General features: G+C 39.3%; 2 protein-coding genes across 3 annotated transcripts in view; both read left to right on the plus strand.

The window, feature by feature from the left end:
• Positions 1 to 14,244, plus strand: part of API5 (apoptosis inhibitor 5) — a 30,462-nt gene extending 16,218 nt beyond the window's left edge. The window contains exons 10-14 of the mRNA XM_033928418.1: positions 2,268 to 2,361; positions 4,267 to 4,323; positions 7,782 to 7,858; positions 9,559 to 9,695; positions 9,971 to 14,244. Coding sequence (XP_033784309.1) covers positions 2,268 to 2,361; positions 4,267 to 4,323; positions 7,782 to 7,858; positions 9,559 to 9,695; positions 9,971 to 10,050 — 445 coding nt within the window. The 3' untranslated portion in view covers positions 10,051 to 14,244. The remainder of the gene's footprint in view (positions 1 to 2,267; positions 2,362 to 4,266; positions 4,324 to 7,781; positions 7,859 to 9,558; positions 9,696 to 9,970) is intronic.
• A 3,666-nt stretch (positions 14,245 to 17,910) lies between these two features.
• TTC17 (tetratricopeptide repeat domain 17) overlaps positions 17,911 to 24,072 on the plus strand; it is an 81,063-nt gene continuing 74,901 nt past the window's right edge. Inside the window, exon 1 of one of the 2 annotated variants that reach the window (XM_033928004.1) lies at positions 17,911 to 18,180. In XM_033928004.1, the coding sequence (XP_033783895.1) occupies positions 18,010 to 18,180 (171 nt within the window). In that variant the 5' untranslated portion in view covers positions 17,911 to 18,009. The remainder of the gene's footprint in view (positions 18,181 to 24,072) is intronic. The other variant, XM_033928003.1, reaches the window with a different exon arrangement.

Raw genomic sequence — 24,072 nt, forward strand, 5'->3', positions numbered from 1 at the left:
AAGTTTTCAGATGCTTTCGGAATAATTGGAGGGAGCCCAGATTCCGCAGCAGGGCAGGAAGGTTATTCCAAAGCTCAGTGAATTTGAAGAAAAGAAATTGCCCTAATTTTCCCGGATAGATGACGTCTTTTAACGAGGGTAAAGATAGTTTATGCTCATGATACAGAGCCTTTAGCTCAACAGCAAACAAAGAGAGAGAGAGAGTAGCACAGCCCGGGGTACTGTCAGTTTCAGAAACAGCTCATGAGAAAATACTTCTGGCACTGTTTAGGCTTCTGTCCAGAGAATCAGAGCTGTTCTACTACTATGAATTATTTCTATAGTGCTACCAGACAGACGCAGCGCTGCACAGTCACAAAGAGTAAGAAAACAGTCCCTGCTCAAAAGAGCTTACAATCTAAACAGGCAAGATAGACAAACAAGATGTCATGTATACAGTTATGGGGAACAGTTAATCTGCTGGCTGGGTTGGAGGGCAGAGGAATAGGGTTAAGGATTGAAAGCTAGATCAAAAAGGTGGGTTTTCAGTCTGCTTTTAAACAAGGGAAGGAGCTTGACGGGCAACATTCTCAACATTGGAATTAAGCAGACAGAAAATGCAGTTTTGAGCACTGCCACTTTAGCAGGAATTAAGATTGCAGATGGATTTTTGGGAAGCCATGTTAAAAGTAGGACGTATGGGGGCTTTGTTTGTTTGAGCGATTTTTGTGTTTCTTTTAAACAAACAAACAGTTCTGTGGTATATGTTGTAATAATCAGACAGGTCACAGGCTGCAGGACAGAAGTAGAATTGGTGCTAAGCACTTGGCACTGGAGTCCCAATTTATAGAACAGTGTCTTGGTGCCAAGACTCCATTATAAAAACGAGTCGGCATTTTTGCATCCACATGAGGATGTGCCGTGCCAATAGCAGGCATAAGTTGGTGTGCCTAGTTGCCCCAAGTGAGGTGCATAACTTATAGCAGGGGTGTCCAACCTCGGTCCTCGATGGCCACAACTCAGTTGGGTTTTCAAGATTTCCCTAATAGATTTAATGCATAATTATCTATATGCACTGCCTCTATTATATGCATATAATCTCATGCATATTCATTGGGGAAATCCTGGTGCAGGCCAGAATTGACACCCCTGATTCACAGTACGCCTATGCCCCCCCCCTTTCCCTTTGCATTTAGGTGCTGTTGTAATTAGCGCTACCTGTTTAAAATAGCTTCTAGTGCACATAAGTGCCTACCTGTTAGTATCTTTGACGTGCATATGTGGTGCATACCTTTAGGCACCAGCTTTCAGAATTGCCCCATATATGTTTCTTTGGACTAACTTGATATATCTGTAACGAGCTTTCTTCTCCATCAGATCTATGAAGAAACTGAGCAGTTATGCTGAGGTTAAGGGCTCCTTTTACAAAGGCGCACTAGCGTTTTTGGCGCACGCGCCAGATTAGTGCGCGCTATAGCGCGTACTACCCGAAAAACTACTGCCTGCGGCATTTTAGCACGTGCTATTCCGCGCATTAAGGCCCTAATGCACCTTTGTAAAAGGAGCCCTAAATAGTACAGGACTATTTATTAATAATAATAATAATAATTTATTTTCTTGTATACCGGCCCACCAACAGTTCTAGGCGGTTGACAACAGAAAAACTGAAACATTTAAATTAAAAAATACAATTTCAAAAACACACTACTACTATAAATATAACATCAGTTAAAAGGTACAATTAGAATACATAGCCCAATAAAACACCATCGTAAATATATAATTAAGAATCAACATTCTTGTTTATCAAATAGATAAGTTTTCAGTAATTTCCTAAATGTAAGATAAGAATAGGCTTGGGCAATCAACAGACTCATCCAGGAATTCATCTTCCCTGCCTGATATTCCAGTGTCCTGTTCCAAAAAGTCTTATAGCGACCGGCCCTTTGGGTAGGGAAGATGAATATACCTGAATTTCTGGTACATTTTATTGAATTGAACAATTTCAGGTAAGATAGCAAATAAGAGGGTAAAATAGACCAAAGAGAGCCTTATAACAAACACACCCAGACTTTAAAAAACACTCTGGCCCCAAAAGGCAGCCAATGCAGTCTGACATGATCCTATTTCTTAAGACCACATACACCATTTCTGCAAAGTCATATAGACCAATAGCAACCATTATAAGTCTTCTCGCTGGTTCATTGTCTTGCATAGACTTGTATAACGTTTCTCGGTGTCTCTGCAGCGGTCATCTATCAGTAACTTGTTGGTATTTGGGTTTTTAGGTTACAGTATTTTGCACGTGGGCTACAGGTTTATATCCGACAACTTCGATTGGCTCTCCAGGGCAAAACTGGTGAAGCCTTGAAGACAGAAGAGGTAAGAGCGACCCTTTCATTTACATTGACACAGGCATGTGGGTTTTTTCTTGGATGCATCTGTGCGTGAAACACATACTTCCAGCTGAAGGGGCTTTTTTTAAAGCTGTTTAGACAGTTAATCTTTCTAGCCAGGTTTTCAAGTTCAGTAATTCCTGTCTGGAGGCAAGAGGGTGGACGAAATGGTTTAAAATTCCTATTTTGTCAAACCAGTTGGTGTCCCCAGAGCGTAACCACTCTGCACATTGTTGATTAGAAGTATTTTTCCCATGATATCAAATACGTGGAAGGATACGCTGATTATACTTGAGCATCTGGAAATTTTTGTAGGTTTTATGGCAAAGGAATAAAAATAAGACTGTGAAACTCGATTTCCTTTGCCAGCTCCCTGCTACCATGTTTATTTTTAAAATGTATTGCATCATTCATAGTTCTGAGCAATTTCCAAAAAACATAGTAAATCGTACAAAAAAAAACCAAAAAAGAGAATAGACGATGTACCAACTTTAAATCAATAATCAGGAATCTTAAAATGCACAGTGATAAAATTATAATCACAACAACGCATTATGAAGTAAGCTATTTTGAAAATTAATAAAGATTAATTTAAAAAAGAAAAGAAACACGTGAATTAGTTTTATTGCCATTATTCTAGTCTACAAAGGACTTCCTGAATTTTTAGTAAAAGGGCCCCTAAGTCTCTAGTCAGTAATTCAGGAAGTTCAGTAATTTTTTACAGTAATGTGTGCAAGTAAGGCACTTCTTTTATCCACTGTTTGTGCATTTCCATTTTGGAAAAGAGGCATCAGATGTGAACTTTGGTCTTCTCTTTTTTTGAAATCATTTGATATATTTTATTGTGTACATTAATTTATTGATTATTATTATTATTGTAAGCCATCAGTTGCTGTTTGTGATAGGACAGAATATCAAGTTTTAATAAAATTATAAATAACTAAAGTGAAAGGCATACCATGATAGTCATCTACGAGGATATTAAATGTCTGGAAAGACCTGTCTTTGCTTGTTCTCAAGGTTACATTGCAGTGCACAAGCATTCACAGCCTGTAGGGTGTTAGAAGGCTTAAGAGGGGAAAGAGCCCTAGAGATGCACTGTATCCCTGATCTCTGCAAAGGTATAGAAAAAAAATTGTTCCCCCAAGGTTAGGGGCCAGTGTGAGAGAGAGAGCCCAGAGGTGGACGTGGGCTAGCGGTAATGAAGCTGGTAGTTAAAACAAAACAAATTGAAGAGAAGGACCATATAGCAGCAGGGTAGAGTGAGATGAGAACATTTGGAACCTGGAATTCGGGAAGTCCTTTGTAGACTAGAATAATGGCAAAAAAAACTAATTCATGTGTTTCTTTTCTTTTTTTTTAATTAATCTTTATTAATTTTCAAAATAGTAAAAAGTACAGAACACTATACATCCAGTAGCCATAACAGAAAGCACTTATTTTCAATCAATAAAATTACATAAAGAATAATTCCCCCTACTTATGCATGTATATATAAACAAAGAATACAACAAAGAAATCCCTCCCCAGCCAACCTCCCACCCTACCCTGGATGTGTATAGAAATTCATTAAAAGTAATATCAAGAGACAATTATGATGAAGTAATAAAACTTCAAGGGGCCCCACACCAATTTAAATGCATTACTATGCCCTAACATATTAGCATTCATCTTTTCATACCTATAGCATAAGCATAAATTTGCCCACCAGAAAGGAAAATTAAGGCGATCATAATTTTTCCAGTTGCGAGTGATCATCTACATGGCTATCCCAGTCATAAGAAGGAGCAGTCTGCCTTTATATTGGTCCAAAGGGGGTTTAAGATTTAATAACGTCCCACATATGACTATATCATAAGTCAACGGAATGTTTCTTTTCTATTTTTTGCAGAACAAAATTAAAGTTGTTGCCTTGAAAATAACCAATAACATCAATGTCTTAATCAAGGTAATTTTATCGTTTTCTTCTTGTTGGTTTTATAGCATTCGTATCATAATCTTATGTGTTCTAACCAAGGTACAAAAATATTTGAACAGAGCAAGTATGCGAAGCCGTCCTAGTCCAGATCTGCGTGACTCATTGATTCAGTTTGTGCTCCCAGAGAGCAGAAGGAGAACTTTTTATTACTAGAGCAAGTTTCCCAGTTCTTATGGAACCTATGTACCCTCACTCAAAAAGTTAATTTTCTGTTTTCAGTACGTTCAGTAACATTAGTTATTATTTTAAATGATTATGTTTGTTGGAATCCACCCAGAAACATTGATAGTTCACAATACAAATTTGTTTAATTAATTAACCCTACCTTTTACAAAACTGTAGCGCAGTAACAGCTCCGATACTCATAGAATTCCTGTGAGCATCAGAGCTGTTGGCTGGTGCTAAAAACCGTGCTACGGTTTTGTAAAAAAAAAAAAAGGGTGAGGTTAATTATGATTCCAAACCCTTATTCCAATTAAGCCAACAATAGAGCACTTCTGAAGCTCATGGTATGGATAACCATCACAGAAACACCCTAACTCTGTACTAAAGTTCATGTATCTTAGCTCAAGTATTGTAACATCATTATTGAGGCTCGAGCATTGTAACACCATTATAAAAGCTCATATAAACCACTCTGAATTGAGTACCCAGTCATTAGTACCCTATTTCCCCGAAAATAAGACTTAGCATGATTTTTAAAGATGCTCCTAATATAAGCCCTAGTTAAAATTGACCCCAAAGCCCCCCCTCCCCCCCCGAATGTCCCTGACTCCATCCTTGACACTAGTGCTGCCTGATTTGCTGAAAAAATCAATTCAGCAACTACCACCCCTGCTGCTTTAGGGGGGCCTCGGAGCGTAGGTATGTCAGGGTCAGTGGGGTTCTGCTGCACAGGGGGATGGGAGGGAGGGGTGGAAAGATGCTGCACATGGGGGGGAAAGAAAGGAAAGAGGAATAATTGGGGTGAAGGAGAGGAAGGGAGGGATGATTTTTGTACATGAAAAAAATAAGACATCCCCGAAAGTAAGCCCTAGTGCGTTTTTTGGACCCCAAATTAATATAAGACACTGTCTTATTTTCGGGGGAACACGGTAGCAATATAGAAACTTTCAGTATATAATATAATAGATATTTGATGTAGAGAGCTTATACCCAGACCTTTTTATATACATGCTATGCAAAAACATAACTGAAGCAAGACCCTCTACTTTTTATTTGAATTTTGGCAGTGTTTTGCATTTTTAATCTTAAAAGTTTTGTGGCTGCTAGGATTCTTTATACTATGACTACTATTAATTATTTCTATAGCGCTAACAGACATGTGCAGCGCTATACAGAGTCACAAAGAAGACCATCCCTGCTTTACATTCTAATTTTCTGTTAGTTCTAGGCAGATTACAGCTTTAAGAAGCTAGATCTACATATCTATTATTTTTTAAATATCTTTATTCATTTTTAAATTAAAATCAGTGCATACAGATATTCATACAATTTACATGAAAAACAACACTACCATCTTTTAATAATATTCATGAAAAACATTTTCACCCCCCTCCCCCCCCAATTTCAATGTAATAAGTAAACCATACAGTATTTTGTCCATATATATAATTTGAAAAAAACAATCCCAGTATACAACCTCTAGATCTACATATCTAGAAACAACAATCCTATTGAGGAAATAGCCATGAAAACTAGATAAAAACTTCAGGCATTACTGGATAAGCCAAATTTATAAAACAAATGAGTTTTTTACTAACATTTTCCAAACCTCTAAACAATTCCTACATAATCTTGTAGCAGTGGGTAGGGAGTTCCCTTGAACTCTTGAACCTATAATATTTAGAGCAGACACCCTGTAATTTGGGGCTGAAGAGTAAACCATACAGTCATGTGGTGGGAATGTGAGATGCAATAAGTTTGTTTTTAAGGTAGAGCAAGAAAGCCAGTTCATAAATATTACACAGCTTATAGATAATTCAGTTATTGTGTGGAAAAAGCTATTTACAAATCAGAAATGTACTACAGGAGCAGTAATTTCCAACATTATAGACCGCAACAAAATTTTCATTAATTGGACTTCTGCCAGACTTATTTGATTTTGTTTTTCAATTTTTTCTTCCGGTTTATGAATTATTTTACCTTTTATTCCATTGTTTTTACCCCTATTCTTTTTATTTTATTAACTGAATTCTATTGTTTAACGGTTCCTCCCTTCTATTCCTTTTCACATATTCCTTTAATTCATTTAGCTATCATTCACATAGATGGTGCTCCTATCTATAAAGTTTGGAATTTCTATGAAATATTCTACACGCTTCTCTCCTCTCCACTCCTTCCTGCCCTCCATAGTCCTCCCTACCCTCTTCTAACCCCCTCCTCTGTAATGTCGCCTAGAGCTTGTATAGGTATGTTCGACGCACAAATGGAAGAAATAAAATAAAAAAAATAAAAAGTAAGGAGAAGGGGACAAGCAGGGATATATAAAATTCACCACAAAAGAGAAAACAATAAGCCGCCTCAAAATTTTCTAAAGCTGGACTCAAAATATCATACGCATAAGATAAGACAAATATTCCTAAACAAGTCAGCCGTTCCCCCAAAGGGGAAACCCCCACAATTTGCCAACAAAAAATCAGAATTTGACCTGACTCCTTTGACACAATATTTTCTTTTAGTCAAGAATAGAGAATGACACGGGGACAAATTTGTTCCTGTCCCCGCAGGAATTCAAATTCCCCGTCCCATCCCTGTGTGTTTTGTCGCTTTCCCTGCCTCATTCCTGTAAGCTCTGCCTTAACTGCGCAAGCTTTGAACATTTATGATTTTAAAGTGTTTCAGCCTTGTGCAGATGGGGATGGGGAAAATTTGTCCCCATGTCATCCTCTAGTCAAGAAATAAAAAAAACAACTCAACAAAGCACCACCCATAGCACTCAAGTCTATTCAACATTAAGAACATAAGAATTGCCGCTGCTGGGTCAGACCAGTGGTATATCACACCCAGCAGTCCGCTCCCACGGCGGCCCTTAGGTCACAGACCAGTGCCCTGAGTCTAGCCTTACCTGCATACGTTCTGGTTCAGCAGGAACTTGTCTAACTTTGTCTTGAATCCCTGGAGGGTGCTTTCCCCTATAGCAGCCTCTGTATCGAATCAAATGCTGCAGATATATCAAACTGAAGCAGCAATGTTCGTTTAGCAAACCTCATAACTTTTTTTTTTTTTTTAATTTCAGAAACCAGAATTAACAATAAGGTTTCCATACTGTGGAGTGGGCGGAAAGCTTGCTGGGTTGTATGTAAACCACCTTTGGAAAATATGTAATCGGAAAATTGTTATATACCACATATTCTAACAATTTGGCCTGCCATGGAATACCGGCCACTGGACCTGCTTGTAATAATTTCATTCATTTTTCATCATAGGATCTATTTCACATCCCTCCGTCATACAAGAGCACAGTAACTCTGTCCTGGAAACCTGTGCAGAAGGCTGAGGCAGGGTAAGATAGTCCATGGAAATCTATATATATTTATTTATTCCGTGTTTTAGCCCGTATTATTGAGCTCACAATCTATCTAATGTACCTGGGGCAGTGGAGGATTAAGTGACTTGCCCAGGGTCATAAGGAGCGGCACAGGATTTGAACCCACAACCTCAGGGTGCTGAGGCTGTAGTTCTAACCACTGTGCCACACTCCTCCAAAAACCTGCATTTAAGTAAATCAATGGTATCTTCAGGGCCAATACCAGGGTATGTGGGGCCCCAGATCAGTGTTTCTCAACTCGGTCCTGGAGTACCCTCTTGCCAGTCAGGTTTGCAGAATATCCACAATGACTATGCATAAACTTGATTTGCATATACTGCCTCCGTTATATGCAAATTTCATTCATGCATATTCATTGTGGATATCCTGAAAACCTGACTGGCAAGGGGGTACTCCAGGACCGAGTTGAGAAACACTGGTCTAGATGAACCATCAGCTATGCCATCCACCCCAAGAGTGGCACAAGACCCAACCACTCGTGCCTTGTGGTGTAGCAGCTCTCCCTTGCTGCTGCCTTCCATCCAAGTGACATGAACCAACTCAAACAAATCTGTATCTTTTTTTTGTATATCTTTTTATTGGTAAATGGAACACACAACAGTACATTGGTAAGAACTTATACAATGGAAAAGAACACACCAATACCATAACCAGTACAATTGATAACCATACATGGGAAAACAGCCTCTCACTGTGTATATAAGAAAACAATGGACTAGGTATTCTTAGCAGTAGAAAGACTATTGTGCGGTACTGTCCATGGTCCATTCTTCCATTTCCCCCTCCCCCCTTTTTATCACCAAACACACACACACTAGAAGGAAAAGAAAGAGCCCCTCCTCTTCCTGACACCCTCCGTTTCACCACCACCACCATCCCACATCTTATCCACAGATTCATATCTTGTCGTGAACCTAATGATCAATAGGTAACACGATGACATCCTAATTGTCCAGCCAAGCAATATTAGCTAGAGCCTAAAGGAAAAGTGGACCAGAGAGAGCGATATGAGCTGGATGCACTGCTTGGCAGTCCCCGCAACCTTTGTTGTTCCCAAGTTTCCATCTGCCGCATAAGGTTACTCCATCTGGGCACTTGAGGCAGAGTCTCTTCCCCAGCACTGAAGAATTACCTTCTTTGCCAATAATAAAGCAAGAAAGATAAATCTACACTGAGGGTCTGCCACCCCTTGGTTGTGCAAATCCGTATCTATCCCCAACAGTGGGGTCTTATAGGTCCACTCGATTGACAGCCCCAATCCCACTTCCAGTAAGGATAATACTCCCGTCCAAAAAGGTTGTAAGGAAGGGCATTCTAAAAACTGGTGCACTAATGTGCCTTGAAGGTGCATGTAAACCGTTCTGAGCTCCCTTGGGAGAAAGGTATAGAAAATTTAATTAATTATAATCATCAAGTTTATTTAAAATTTGATTTGATTGTTTATCAGACTTTTAAGCGATGTACAATGAATTAAAATGGGATAATACTTACAACATAATCAAACAGGCATGGACGTCAAAACATGCACAAAAGGACAGACAGACGCACAGAGGGGGGGGGGAAACTAGTGAATATTGTAAGTCCCACATGTACTCATCTCCTCCTTCAAGGTATGAAACTGCTTAAATGAAGATTAATAATTTGTTTTATGGCAGGCAAAAGAGAACAAGTGAAGATACAACCTCCAGTTCACCACCGAAGAAACCAATTCCAGGACCAAAGAGGGATGCCAGACAAATTTACAACCCTCCCAGCGGCAAATACAGCAGCAATCTAAGTAACTTTTCTTATGGTAAGACACACCTTATGGGGTCAGGCCAAAGATCCATCAAACAGGATTCAACAAAGTACAATAAAACCTTGGTTTGCGAATATAATTTGTTCCGGAAGCATACTCGTAATCCAAAGCACTCGTATATCAAAGCGAATTTCCCCATAGGAAATAATGGAAACTCAGACGATTGGTTCCACAACCCCAAAATTACTCTTAGTAGATATGAGGAAAGTGGTAAGGATTCTTTCATAAATGTTTCCGCTAAATCCTTTCTGTGTTGTGCATTTTCTTAGAGCAAAGAGGTGGCTTCCGGGGAGGTCGTAGCAGAGGCTGGGGAAGTCGAGGAAACCGCAGCAGGGGACGGACCTACTGACGAAGCAGAATCAGCCTTCCAGCGCTGTTTTAGGCTGCAGAATGTGTGGAATGAATCATTTCTTTGCGATATACCTGGTGTACACTTTCCAAGGACTGCCTTTGGCTAAAGACTTGCAGCAACAAAATTGTTGTTTGTACCTTCGTACGTATGATCCACTTTTTTCTATTGGACTAGAAGCTTGTCCATGCCCAGCTACACTCATTTTTCAATGCTTGCAGTTGTCTCTAAGAATTATGGGAGAAGTTTTGGCAGTTGCATAGGATTAATCCTCTCAGATAAACAGATTTCACTGTATAACATCACTTGTTTAGAAGCAGCTCCATATTGTTCTGTAACGTATGTACTATGGACGAAGTCTCTTAAAAATGATCAGCTGTCTACTGTGATCAGAGAAGCCTATAGCCTGGTGGTGACAGGTCTCTGTGTTCTATTATCTTAGAAAATGTGACAGTAATTTTAAATATTGGAGTAAAAGTCTGTATTAGCTGTTCACATGCTTAAATCAGAAGAAAACATTGAGGAAGTGTGTAGAGTGCTTTCCATAGTTCACACTCTGCCATGCAGAATCAAATTTAGGAGCCAAATATCAACCAAATAGAAAGCAGCTGATACGTTCGCATATGGTTGGGGAACATAAGCTGGCACTGCTTTCTGATTGGTTGGCATCTACTTCAGATTTGATCTGTCAATGAGAGAAGCTGCTGCTTTTGCGGAAATCTATATAGCTGGAGTTCTGATTAGCTTTCAAGATGCACTTCGTTTACCGGGCACTTGTGGACAAATTAGGTCTAGCAGAACATGTTTTCAGATGTAGCAGCTTGATATTTTTCCAGAGAGTCACTTATACCACACTTTCAAGTGTCCCAGCTGCAGTTAACATGATTCGTTCCTAATATGAGTAAGAAAAGCACCTAATGAGAGAGATACAGATCTGATTAACAACTTCACAGTCTCTTTGCAGCCTGGGAAAGAGTATAAAAACACAGAGAAAGGTTAAACTTTTTTTTTTTTTTTAATCTAATTGCCAATAATTTTTAATTAGTTTATAGAGATTGCTGGCCAAGGCAGCAAGAATTGTAGGTTTCTAAGGAAATTAGTTCAGAAAGTTTACAACATTAAGATTCAGAATAGAATCACTGGTTGTAATGCAGGGCAAACGCTTTCAGCTCAGGTTGGGGTTTTTTTTGTGCAGTTTTACTATTCTTCAGGCACACATGATATTTTGGGGGGGAAAAAAATTAAGAATGAAGGGTCTGACTGGATTTTCTGTAAACATTCTACAAGAAGAAATGGGTATAGTTAGTTAGCATTCTTCAGGCACCACAAGATCAGGCAATCCTGACTGGATTTGTCGGTCAAGGAAATCAGCACGAAAGGGTCAAATATGCTTCGGGTGATTACTGCTGCATTATCTGGAATCTGACTCAAATTATATCGGATGAAGTGTTCCTCAATCCAGCATGAACTCTCTTTCGTTTTTTTTCAGTACTTGCTGACTTTCCGTGGTGGTTTCTCAAATTTAGATTATTATAGATTTTCACTTTTATTTTCTATCGTTTGAACCCACAAGTTAAATACTGGCTGCACATTTGGTTTGTACCCAGAGCCATTGGTATATGAATGTTGTGATACATTTATTTTCATTATTTTCTTTTTCACCATAACTTTTATTTTGCATTGTTTTCTTCTGAGGTCATTCTGTAAAGAACTTAGCATTTTGTAAAGGTTTATGAAAAAGTGTGTGTCCTGTGTTTTAAGTCCTAGTCCTAAGAGGTTAATTTAATAAATGCTTTAGGAAGGTTTTTCTACAATCTTGGCCCCCCCCCTTCTTTTTTCCCTGGTGGATTGCAGTTCACATTGTTAAGCAGTCAGAGAAGTCTCCCCCACCTGAAAGCTGTAAATATGTTCTGTTTTAAAACATGGTATGGGCTTTCCTGCAAGAGAAAGTCAAAGAGATTTGTTTATACTATGACAAGTTTCCATTTAACAACTCTGGATCCCAGGCGGGATATCTTGGTGTGATAGTGGTTTCTTCCCAGGCCAAAGACTGGCACGGAATCTTTTCCAAGACTAATCCCCATCTTTGTTAAAATCTGTAATTGTAAGGCCTAGCTTGTGCCTTTCAAATAGGAGTCTTTAGAAACGTGTTTAATAAGAGTTTTCAAAATAATGTTTAATGAGTTTGTAGCTGTAGTGGCAGCATATATAGAAAAGATGAAATGTTTAAAAATAAATAGGACAGTTTAAATTAATTACTGGTTTCCAAGGGATGTTTAAAATGCAGAAGCAACCCATCTTCTCTGGCACATGTTAAGATATTTTAAAGTTTTACAGAGAAAGCAAAGGCTAATTTAAATGGACAAAATCAAGCAAGTTATCACTTCCATCTGTCCAATGCAGTTGAAATAGATTTGATGTAGGAATCAACATGGATTTTTTTTTTTTTTAAATTAAACCACATATATATGAATGCACAGGTATAAGGTTATGGAAAGCATCCTCCCCTTGCAGACTTTCTTACAATCTGAAGAATAAATTATATCTGCTGCTATGACGATTTTTTTTTTCATAGCAATATAGGGTTTAAATTATGGGATAGTCATGCTTCTAGTATTTCCTGTCAATTTTTATGATCACTGCACTGCCTTCTAGAGATCCCCTGTATCATGTTAGTTATACTTTGTCTATTTTTCCCTTTAACTATTCACAAAGCTTAATGGTTCAAAGACAGACTAAAGGTCTAAGCTTTCACACTCTCTTATTGGTTCCCATTTAGGCATCACTTGGATTCTCCCCAGCTCCTCCTCGCTTTTTGTGCTTTCACAGTGTGTAGCTTGTCTGTTGCTAACATGATCTTCTGGTCCTCCCAGATTTCTGGCTAACATTTTCTTAGTATTTTCCATGTGTCACATGGTACTGATGACTATCACTTTCAATTGATACCAATGTGATTATAATTGTAAAGTGAAGTGCTCAATTAAAAACGAGCATAGGCTAGTAAAGGGACCATCATCGCACTTGCCAGTCCCATTCCACCAAGATCTTGATGACATCAATTACGCTGTTCTTACTCATTAACTTTTACTTATTACTTTATCTTGTGGTTTGTCGTCTTGGTGTGCTAGTTTCCGTCATAATAAGCCTATGCTCACTGCTGTCTCCACATAAATCCCCGACTCAAGTTTCACAATGATAGCTTTTGAGTCTCAGTGCAGTGTTGTGTCCCAGTTTTTCCATCTCTTTGAACTCTTCGGAACAACAGTACCAACTGAGCAATATAGAGGATAAGCTTACTTAGGCTGCAGCATTAGGATTTGGTAGGGAAAACGCACATGTGTAAAACTAATCAGATCACTGTGTTCCAACTCCATTAGGCTGCAACTCAAGTCGCTTCATGTTCCTAGTTTCTGTGGGGGGGTTATGAGAGTTTTACTCCGTTGACCAGTAGGGAACCTTTTTACTAAGTGCAGTAAGCAATTACTGTATTGGAGTGAGAATGCATGTTAATTCACATCCTAACAACACAGCCTGGAATAAGGTTGGAGAATGAGCATGGGCCGTGGTCATTTTACTGTGTGCTTTTACCAATGTAGATAGTATGGATGTGCTTTGCCACCTTCGGTGACCTTTGACAAAAGTGCAGTAAAGTTTTACACTTAATGATCAATAACTACCAAGCTTGTGTGGTGACCGTTAGGGGCATTTCTGCCTCTTTCCCTGCATTGCGCAATAAGCGCAGCGACACTGTCAATTTACTTACCGCCTCGTATTTAGAGCCTGCGCTGTCGCTGTATTTACAGGAATAGCATTTGACAGACTATCAAGGCATGATCTAAAAGGGCTCTGTGCATGTGATTTTGTTGTCCTGATCACTAGTAAAATTAGGACCTTTGCAGTGATATTACTGACCGATCCCAAGCCTTTGGAGCCAGTATCTTCATTGGCATTATTGATCCCATTTGTTTAGGTGCAAAGCATGCATAGTGGCATGACCTGCGTTGTCTCTTGAAGAACTGAATCCTTTTCTCAAATAAGGTAGGGCAGTGACAAGTGGTGTGTCTGCAGCAAAAGTATAACCAGCTAAAGGACCTTTTCTAATGCAGTACAGGACTCATTTTTACTTTCTTGTTGACTTGTAAATGTTTTCTTGTGCTTTTTTGGAATAAATTCATTTTGTAATTTTTGTTTGAATGGCTGTTTTTTTTTTTTATTGCTTCATACCTCATGATGGCCTCATAAGATTTTGTTATCCACAAAACATTTTATTTTTAATTTGGTCATCATTGCTTATTTTATTTACTTCTGTTTCTACTGCCTTTGAGAATACAGAGTTCATAAAAAGGGAGATCTGACAAAAAAGCAGCCCAGTACTGGAGCAGTACTGTGCATGGAAAGATCATTAAAGTCACTCCTTATTATGGAATGGTCTGGGTTTATGAATTTTCCCTACTTTATGTTGGGCTGTGTGGCAAGTTACTGATCCATAATGAAGGGCTAATGCCCATGCCCCTTCCAACCATGAATCTTACCATTTTAGAGCAAGGGTGAATAATATTTCAAAATAAAATTGTAAATACGAGTATTTTGAAAATGAAACTGTACCTCCAAATACCCACTGCCTACAAGAGTCCATACTGTTCTCTGGCCAATGTGATTTTATTTTAGTGGGAGCTTAGGAACCAAAACTGTCATGGCCACTTTGATCTGTTGTGAGAACACAGAATTAATTGCCACTCAGCATCAACAATTAGGAAAATTAACTTAGGGCTCATTTTACAAAGCTGCGGTAAATACATCAAAGCCTATGGGTGTCGGTGCATTTGCTGCGGGAGAATCACTACTGTGGCTGTGTAAAAGGGGCCCTTAGTATTGCTAACCTAACTAGGGCACATACCTGTGATATGCATACAGTAAAGTCACTTCATGCAAACCTGTCTCATGCATATTCATTACAGACATCCTGAAAACAACATGAGTTAGCTTTACCTCCCGAACAGGGTTGAGAAATAAACTGATGCAACACAAAATTCAGCTGCTGGCTTACAGGTGAGATTGGAATGGTCTGAGGGAGAATGTTCAGCTCAGCATTCCAGACTCAATGCAGAAAAGCCATGTGTTAGAGCAAATAAGGGAATAGACTTGTTCATATTTATTTGATATAACCTCCCTATTCATAAGACATCTAGGCAGATCATAATAAATAACAATATAAGAAGGTCAGGAAGATGAAATGGAATTGCAATGCACCTGAAAAGGAGAGGAAGAAGGAGCATTCAGTTCTTACAGGCCTGTGAGAACTGTCCCCCTACCGCAGGAATTGAAAAAAAAATAATTTTTTTAAAGAAACTTAATCATGAATCTCAAAAGTCAGATGAAAATTTAGGTGAGAAATTCCCTTGTTTTGTCAGACTGACTCCTCTTGCTGTATTCCTGGATCCACTGCATGGGAGTTGAGCAAGCTACCTTAGCAACTAGTGCTAAAGCTAGAAGCTATGGTTAAAGCTGTGAAGACATCAGCTATGAGAGAAGCACATGGGAAGGCAGGGAAGAGATAATGAACCTGAGAGAATCTCTTGTCTCAGACCAAAACACCCAGATCAAAATTGACAATGCTGCCTATCAGAAATCAAAAACTGGATGACAACAAACCAGCTGCAATTCAATGCTTCCTAAACTGAACTGTTATGGATACATAGGGAAAACTGTCTGCCCCACCCCTCTTTTTCTTGGAGAAGTTCCACGCTGGTTGCCAAGGATCAAGTTTGTAGTCTGGAAATCCTACTTGATTCGGGGTTATCACTCTCAAACCAAGTTTTTCAGGTCTAGGCCTAGTCCTAGGCTTCAAAACATGGTCCTGGGCTACAAATTGAGAAAACTCAATTTATGTTCCTGCTTGATCACTACAATCACAGGAACAAAAGAAGTGTTATGCATACCTTTAGGAAGATCTCTCCATCTTGAGAGTGCCCATAATTGAGTCTACACACGGAATTCCCTCCCATCACCTATAAGATTACTACATGGAATACTGAACTTCAGAAAGGCCATCAAAAAACACCTTTTTATGTGACGTTTGGCCACAAACTTGAATCAATCAGTTTCCTGTCAATCCCCATCACTCACCGGAGTTAACTATCTCAATCAACATGTATGTACTTACTCCTACTGATATGCAGATTAATTTCCCGCTCTGTCCTCTATATGTGTGCTTTTTTAACTCAAAGCTACTACTAATCACTTATATAGCACTGAACGGTGTACGCAGAGCTGTACATTTTGGAATTTATAGACAGCCCCCTGCTCAGAAGAGCTTACAATCTAACTTGGCCAGACATGACATATTAAGGTGCCCATAGACTATAATAGATGCCTTAGCATTTAACACATGGTAATCTTTAGTGTGCCTTACTAAAAGGACCTCTTAGGGTTGGGGATGCAGAACCCAAGGTGAGAGCTCTGTGCATATACTCCTACTGTGTATGTTTTACTGTAACCCGTTCTGGGCTCTTCTGAGAGGACGGGCAAAAAAGGTGAATGAATAAATAACCCCTCCTCCCCCCCCCTTTTTTTTTCATTAACTTATAACATTTTATTGAAGGAATCAAATAAATATACAATAATATTAAAAAGACATTCTTTACAATCAAATTCACAATAAAACATTTGCATAAACATTTTATCATTCCTCCAAAATATATTTTAATATATCTAAACCACTTTTCCCCTATATCCCCCCTCACTACTCCATACATATATATTAAAATCATTCCAATTTCCCTCCCTACCCCAGAATGAAAGGCGACACAAAACACCAAATAAACAAAAAAATGCATACATATTTTTTTTTCTATTTTATAACATTTTATTGAAGAAATGCAATAGATACATAATAATAACAGTAAAATAGTCATTACATTTAAATTGACCATATTAACTTCTAATAAATGTTTATCATTCCTTCAAAATAAATTTTTTAAACAGGATTTATTTTTAAAAATCTGGGATCCTTATATACAAAAATTATCCTTGAAAGCAAGAAGTTTGATTCTTAATACTTTATATTAGATATAAAATTTATTTATTTATTTTTTTATATTAATTGATGTTTTATGTCACCTTTCATTCTAGGGTAGGGAGGGAAATTTGAATGATTTATATATATATATATATATATATATATATATATATATGAAGTAATAAGAGGGGATATAGGGAAAAATAGTTTAGATATATTAAAATATATGTTGAAGGAATGATAAAATGTTTATGCAAATGAAAAATGTGATGTAGGAGGATGTTCTTTGCAGTTGAATTCAGGGTAAAACATTGTTTAATTGAGTTCAAAAATGTTATAAATTAATTGTGCTCAAACAAACTCCTATAATTCTAAACAAAATATATGCATACATATTTTATCATTCCTCCAAAATATATTTTAATATCTAAATTATTTTTTCCTATATCCCCCTTATTACTTTAGCGGTTTTACTTTATAACATTTTATTGAAGAAATGCAATAAATACATAATAATATAACACAGTAAAATAGTCATTACATTTAAATTGACCATATTAACTTCTAATAAATGTTTATCATTCCTTCAAACTAAATTTTTATATCTCTCAATCTAACACAGTAAAATAGTCATTACTTTAGTGGGTTTTAGCGCAGATCGACGCCGCTCCCGCGGTTTTAAAGTTCTGCATTTAAAGGCCATGCGCGCGAGACGCTTCTCAGGCACTAGTGGCCGCGCGCGAGTGAAACGTCAAAGGTGCGGCCACGCGGGGGTTCCCTCCGACCCGCCCAGCGGCGTTCCATCACCCTGCCGGAAACGGGAAGAGACGTCGCGGCCGAGGAATGAAGTTGCGTCAGAGAGGGGCGTGGCCGGTCGCGGGCCACCTCGAAGACGAGGCGAGAGGGGGGGGGGGCCAGCTCGCGCGTGTCACCCCTTCCTAATGCCCGTGAGTTGCTCTCTCCCTCAGCCGTCAGGAGAAATGGCGACGAGGCGGAAGCCGCGGGGCGGCGGCAGCTGCCTCCTGGGCGCGTGGCTGCTCCTCAGCCTGGCGCCGGCCGGCAGGGCCACCACGCACTGGATGGTGACGGAGGACGGCAAGATCCAGCAGCAGGTGAGCCCCCCCTCCCCTCCCTCCCGCGCGCGCGCGCGCTCTCAGGGTCGGCACGGGACCCTTCCTCCGAAGACGCGCGCAGCGCCGCCACCCATTGAACGTTGACAGGCTCGCGCTAACGTCACGGGCCAAAGTAGCGGAAGAGCAGCGCGAGGCCTCTCCCTTAGAGATCCAACGTACTTGTCCCGAGCTCTCTTCCTTTCAGATTCACTTTTTTTTTTTTTCCCCTTCACCCTAGATCGCAGGCATCTCAAAGTCCCTCCTGGAGGGCCGCAGTCCGGTCGGGGTTTTCAGGATTTCCCCCATGAATAGGCATTGAAAGCAGTGCGCGCGCGCATAGACCTCATGCAGATTCATTGGGGACATCCTGAAAACCCGACTGGATTGCCGGCCCTGGAGGACTGACTTTGACACCCCTGCCCTAGAGCTTCCTTTCAGTTTAAAGGGCCTGGGAAGGGGGGTAAAAGACGGACCTGGCGGATCTAACCGCAGACACAAGAGAAATTCACATTCCCACTTTGTTCCCCCCCCAGTGAGAGGTTGCAAACTGAAAAAACACCATGAATTCCTTCTCTCACACCAAGCAGCATCATGGGGTAAAGACCTAGAACAATTACTTTCGCCCTCTACTTATGAGGAATTTAGGAAACGTCTAGAAACACACCTGTTCCTAAAACATCTTGACAACTGGTCCACTTATCTCTTTCCTCTCAATAGCTTTTGATCACTTTTCTCCTCAGCAATGAATTTCCTGTCCAATTACTTCTCTTTCTTCTTCCCCTCTTGAAGTCAGTCAATTTGTACCTTTGCTTAATCTTTTGTAAACCGCGTAGAACTTCACGGTATTGCGGTATATAAGCTGTTATTATTAATCGGGCCACTTTTACTCTCGGCATAGGGAAGGGAAAGCATTAGGATCCGTCAGAGCTAAATTGTCCTAGAGGCCTGTCGGAGCCACAACCTATGCCGAGACTAAAAGTGGCACGGACCTCGGGACGTGCGGGTTTAGCTCCGCATCCCGCCTGGCCTCATGCACGTTTATGCCATGTAGGTATTTAAACATCTCCGTGGTATGTCTGCTCTCCTGCCTTTCCTCCAAAGTATGCATATTAAGATCCTTCTAGTCTGCCCTCATGTGCTCTATGATGAAGACCACTGACCATTTTAGTAGACTTTCTCTGAACTTACTCCATCCAGTTAACATTATTTTTTGAAAAGTGCTGTCTCCAGAATTGTACACAATGTTTTAAATGAGATCTCGCCTCCTTTGCACCCAAACATCCTTCTAGCTTTTGCTGTCACATTTTCTACCTGTTTGGCCACCTTAAGATCTTCATCCCCTTTGCCCCTGCGGGAAGATCATAATCAATCAAACCCAAGTTCTGCTCTTTCATGCACAAAAGTTCTTCACCCTCTAAATTGTACCATTCCCTTGTGTTTTTACTGCCTAAATATATTACCCTGCATTTCTTAGCATTAAATTTTAGCTGCCAAATTCCAAACCATTCTTCAAGCTTTGCCAGGTCCTTCCTCATGGGATATAAGAGGAAAATTATTGACAGGATTCACAAATTTATGGGATCTGGGAGCAGAATAGTCCACCAAGTTACTGACCAAGGGAGCAGAATAGGACTAACAATAGGGTTCTCCCACATAGGCAACACAGAAGCTAAACAGCATTCAGATTTAACAGTATGAGGTTAATAAGCCTGCTTTATAAAGACACTTATGTGCCTTTAAAATACTAATACAAATCCTGCAGAAATCAGACCTAGATTACACATCTAGATTACATACATAATTACATAAATTTCTTAAAATACACCTGTAGCACACAGATTCTGCCCTCCCCTTCACTGATCATATCCTTTTCACACGTATGTAATGGCTTTTACTGCTCATGCTTTTTTAAGTGTGACCTAATTTATAAAAGTCTATTTTTGGGTGTAATGGTTTATAAAAATGTATGCTGAGAGAAGGTGACATATTTGAGTTTGCAAAATGCCTCAGCTTCCCTAGCTAGAGATTTAGAACTGCAGTATTTCTTGATTCTTTAAACCCATGGGATATCTGCATTTATTTTCTTTCATGTGTTAGCTTTTTGCATGATATGGCTTTGATTTGATATGATGAAGCTGCTTGTGAACTGTAATGCATTTAGCGTCAGATTTTACAAAGTTGGTTGTTGTTTTTTTCTCAGACACAACATGGGTGTGTTTAAAAACCTTTACTGATGTAGTTTCATGGTAAATGATTCAGCTGAGAATCCAGCCAACATTACTAAAATAGTTCTGAAAGCCTTTGACATTTGGCATAATGGCATATATTTCATAGATCACTTTTAGATTTGTATTTGTCTAAGTATCTGAAGGGAGCAAATTCATTGTTATTTGCTCCCTACCCTACATCCTTTCTGACCACATTATGTTGCAGCTACCTTTTCAGTCAATAAAGGTTGGATTTAACATCTCCAGTGCCTCTCTGTTTATTTGTTAACCCTAAAATATTAATCCTGATTATTAGGGGTGGTTAGTGTAGCAGGCTGGGAACCAGAGGGACAGGGATCAAGTCTTGACCCTCCATTGCTCCATATACAAAATGTTATATGGTGAGCCCACAAGAAACAGAGAAAGTACTTGTATATAATATGTATGCCATAAAAAGACAGTTTGTATTATTTAGAGAATATAATCATGCAATGGGAGTCCAGAGATGGTTCATTGGTATTCTGCATGATTGAAAGCTACCGGTATCTGTTTGAATGTCTTTAGCTCAGTTTTTGATATGAAATCCTAAGGATGGTTAGAGTGTGGAATTTGTTCTTGCTGGCATTGAAAGGGGCTTCTGATGATCCGAGATTATTGTGTCTACAGCCTTCTTGGTGAGGTACAATCTTCTGGTTCTAGGAAAGCATCCTGAAATTGGCTGTACTCCTGGAATTTGTGCATCTGCTTTTGTTTCTGATTCTGTTTTGACGGCTTGAAGTCATTTTGGGCCAAACAAACTAAAGGCCTTCCTTCATCTTAGTACAGTTGATCATTCGCATCTCTCCTGGCCAGTTAATTCTTGCTCACTAGCTGTTTATCCAATTCTCATTTGCTAGTACAGGTTCAAGATCCTTTCTCCAAAATTCTGAAAACCAAAATTTGACACAAACTGGAAGTAGTAAATTTCCCTCACGCAACACGCTGAAACCAGCACAGGTGCATGTGTTTCGCCTGTTCTCTGTGCAATTCATGTCGGAGTGCTGGAAAAATGGCAGAGAGCTGCAGATTCCACTCAGGGTGGCAGCAAGAAGCGGAAAAAGAAGCGTTCATCTCTGTCAATAGCACAGAAAATTGAGGTATTGAAACTTGAGCATGGTGTATCTGTACAACGGCTGACTGGTCTGCTCCCAATGATTTCAGATAAAGGATCTTGTACCTGTATTAAAAAATGTAATGTAATGTAATTTATTTCTTATATACCGCTACATCCGTTAGGTTCTAAGCGGTTTACAGAAAATATACATTAAGATTAGAAATAAGAAAGGTACTTGAAAAATTCCCTTACTGTCCCGAAGGCTCACAATCTAACTAAAGTACCTGGAGGGTAATAGAAGAGTTGAGCAGTCTTAAAGATCAGTTGCCTGATCAGTAGACTGAGCTGGCACTATAGCGGTATGTCTAAGTGCTGTATCTATAAACAATATTGCGATATTGAATAAACGAGACACTAGCTAAATGTAATTTATTCCAATAGAAGTGTACATTGTTCCTCAATGACCCTTTAATAAGTTTGGCTCATGTAATACAGAACAACTGATATATTGTTATATAGGGGAAAAGAAACTAGGTAAACCGGATAACTTATAAACTAAGTTTGCTTACACTCAAATCTTTACTTTATGAAACTCCTGCCTTTATTTATAAACTACCGATTCCCTACACCTCAAATAGATTATTGAGATCGAATGAACAACATCTATTGATGATTCCTTCACTAAAAATTATTAATACACGACGGCAATTCATTTTTTCAGTCACAGCCCCTCAAACATGGAACTCACTTCCTATTCACTTAAGGGAAGAACGCAACTTGGATAAAAAGCTTTCTTTTTAATGATGCATTTAATAATCAGTAAGCCAGTCTTGTGGCCACATTTTAACTACACTGTATAGCTTCTCTGATTTTCCCTTGAACGTCTTATTTACTATCAAACAGTTTCTATTTCCTTCCCCTTCATCTCCTTGTGTTTCATGGGTCTGTAGTGTTACTCGTTGGTCTTGTAAGACTTAGTTTTGTCATTTGTTGAATTATTCCCTAAATTTTGTAATTTTAGGAATATGCACATCGCTTAGAATTCTGATTAAGCGATCAATCAAATCTTTATTAAACTTGAAACTAGTTGGCCATAAATGAATTCCTTTAGGTCCATGAGATACGAGAATTATACTTTAACCCGTTCCAAGGATTAGCACCAACATGTCGTTTCTTAAAAACTCTTCAAAGAAAAACTTCTTAGCTCTCTGCTTTATTTAGTGCAAACGGGGGACAATTCCCCTCCCTCATTTAATTTAAAAAAAAAACCAACAAAACACAATTATTTCCAATTGTAGTTGCCTTGCAGTTGGCAGCCTTGGCTCTTTTTTTTTTTTTTTAATCTTTCTGTACTGGCAAAGAGAGAGACAGAGCACTGTTCCCCCCCCCCCCAATAAACAATTTAGGGCTCCTTTTACTAAGGTGCGCTAGTGTTTTTAGCGCGCGCTATCCCCACGCTACGCGGCTAGGACTAACGCCAGCTCAATGCTGGCATTAGCGTCTAGCGCGCACGGCATTGTAGTGCGCGCTATTCCATGTGTTAAAGCCCTAACGCAGCTTAGTAAAAGGAGCCCTTGGTCTTTCCTTCAAGTCACTTTAGCAAATATTAATAATAAAGTTCACAGGTCATGTTTTTTCCTCTGGCTTCAGAATTTATATTGGGAATATTCAGTTTCTAATGTTTTGCTACCTTTAACTTCACCCCAATTCCAGTCAATTCCAGAGAACCCACCCAACTCTGGTAATTACTAGACCCCCCCCCCCCCCAGTTCTATCTGGTAGCTGATTTCTTTCAAAATTCCAGCAGTGTCAAACCCCCCCAAAAAAATCTTCTTAACTTGAATTGAAACATACCAATGGATTTATCAGCTGGCTTGGCAGAGTCTTGTTTCTCACATTACTCACAAACAAAAGCCAAGAGACTTTTTCCCCTCTACTGTTTTAGCAGTGTTTCTGTTTCTCCCACTGCTTACAAACAAAAGTCAGGAAACTTTGATACTAACAGCTTCCCTGTGTAGATTAATCCCCTTTATTCAAAATCCAGTGGGAGGTTGTCTGGCTCGCCCTCAGCTTGGGGAACTAGTCTAGCTTACCATTTCTCTCTCCAGAGCTTCTACCTCCATAGGCTCTGGTTGTGTATGCTGTTCGTCATCACAGATGCCTAAGAAGCTGGTTTTCTTCCCCATCACTCACTCCTGGGGTTTCTGTTGCTCACAATGGATACCAGTGATTGTAAAAATCCATGGTTGTTAACTGGAACTGTAATTACCAAACTTGTACAAATGGACTCTGGACTTTAACCCAAATGTGCAAATAGAAAAACATTTCAGTTCAAATGTTTTTTTTTGTTAAGTAGAAATGCCTGTTTCTTGTTTGGTTTTTTTTGATGCTTGGCTCCTTCTACTTTTCAAGGCATCCGTGGCTTTTGGGGTGACTTCTAGAGCTGCCGCAGATAACCTGGATACCACAAATAACAAAAATGAACGTGTGTCTCAGAACGAGGGCAGGGATTGATGCCCTTTTGGTTTATGTCTTGAGTCAGGGGGAAAACTTGAAAAGCAAAACTGTTCAATCACGAATGCCTTCCTTAGA

The sequence above is a fragment of the Geotrypetes seraphini genome, chromosome 19, assembly GCF_902459505.1.
Source record: "Geotrypetes seraphini chromosome 19, aGeoSer1.1, whole genome shotgun sequence".
NCBI classification, from domain to species: domain Eukaryota; kingdom Metazoa; phylum Chordata; class Amphibia; order Gymnophiona; family Dermophiidae; genus Geotrypetes; species Geotrypetes seraphini.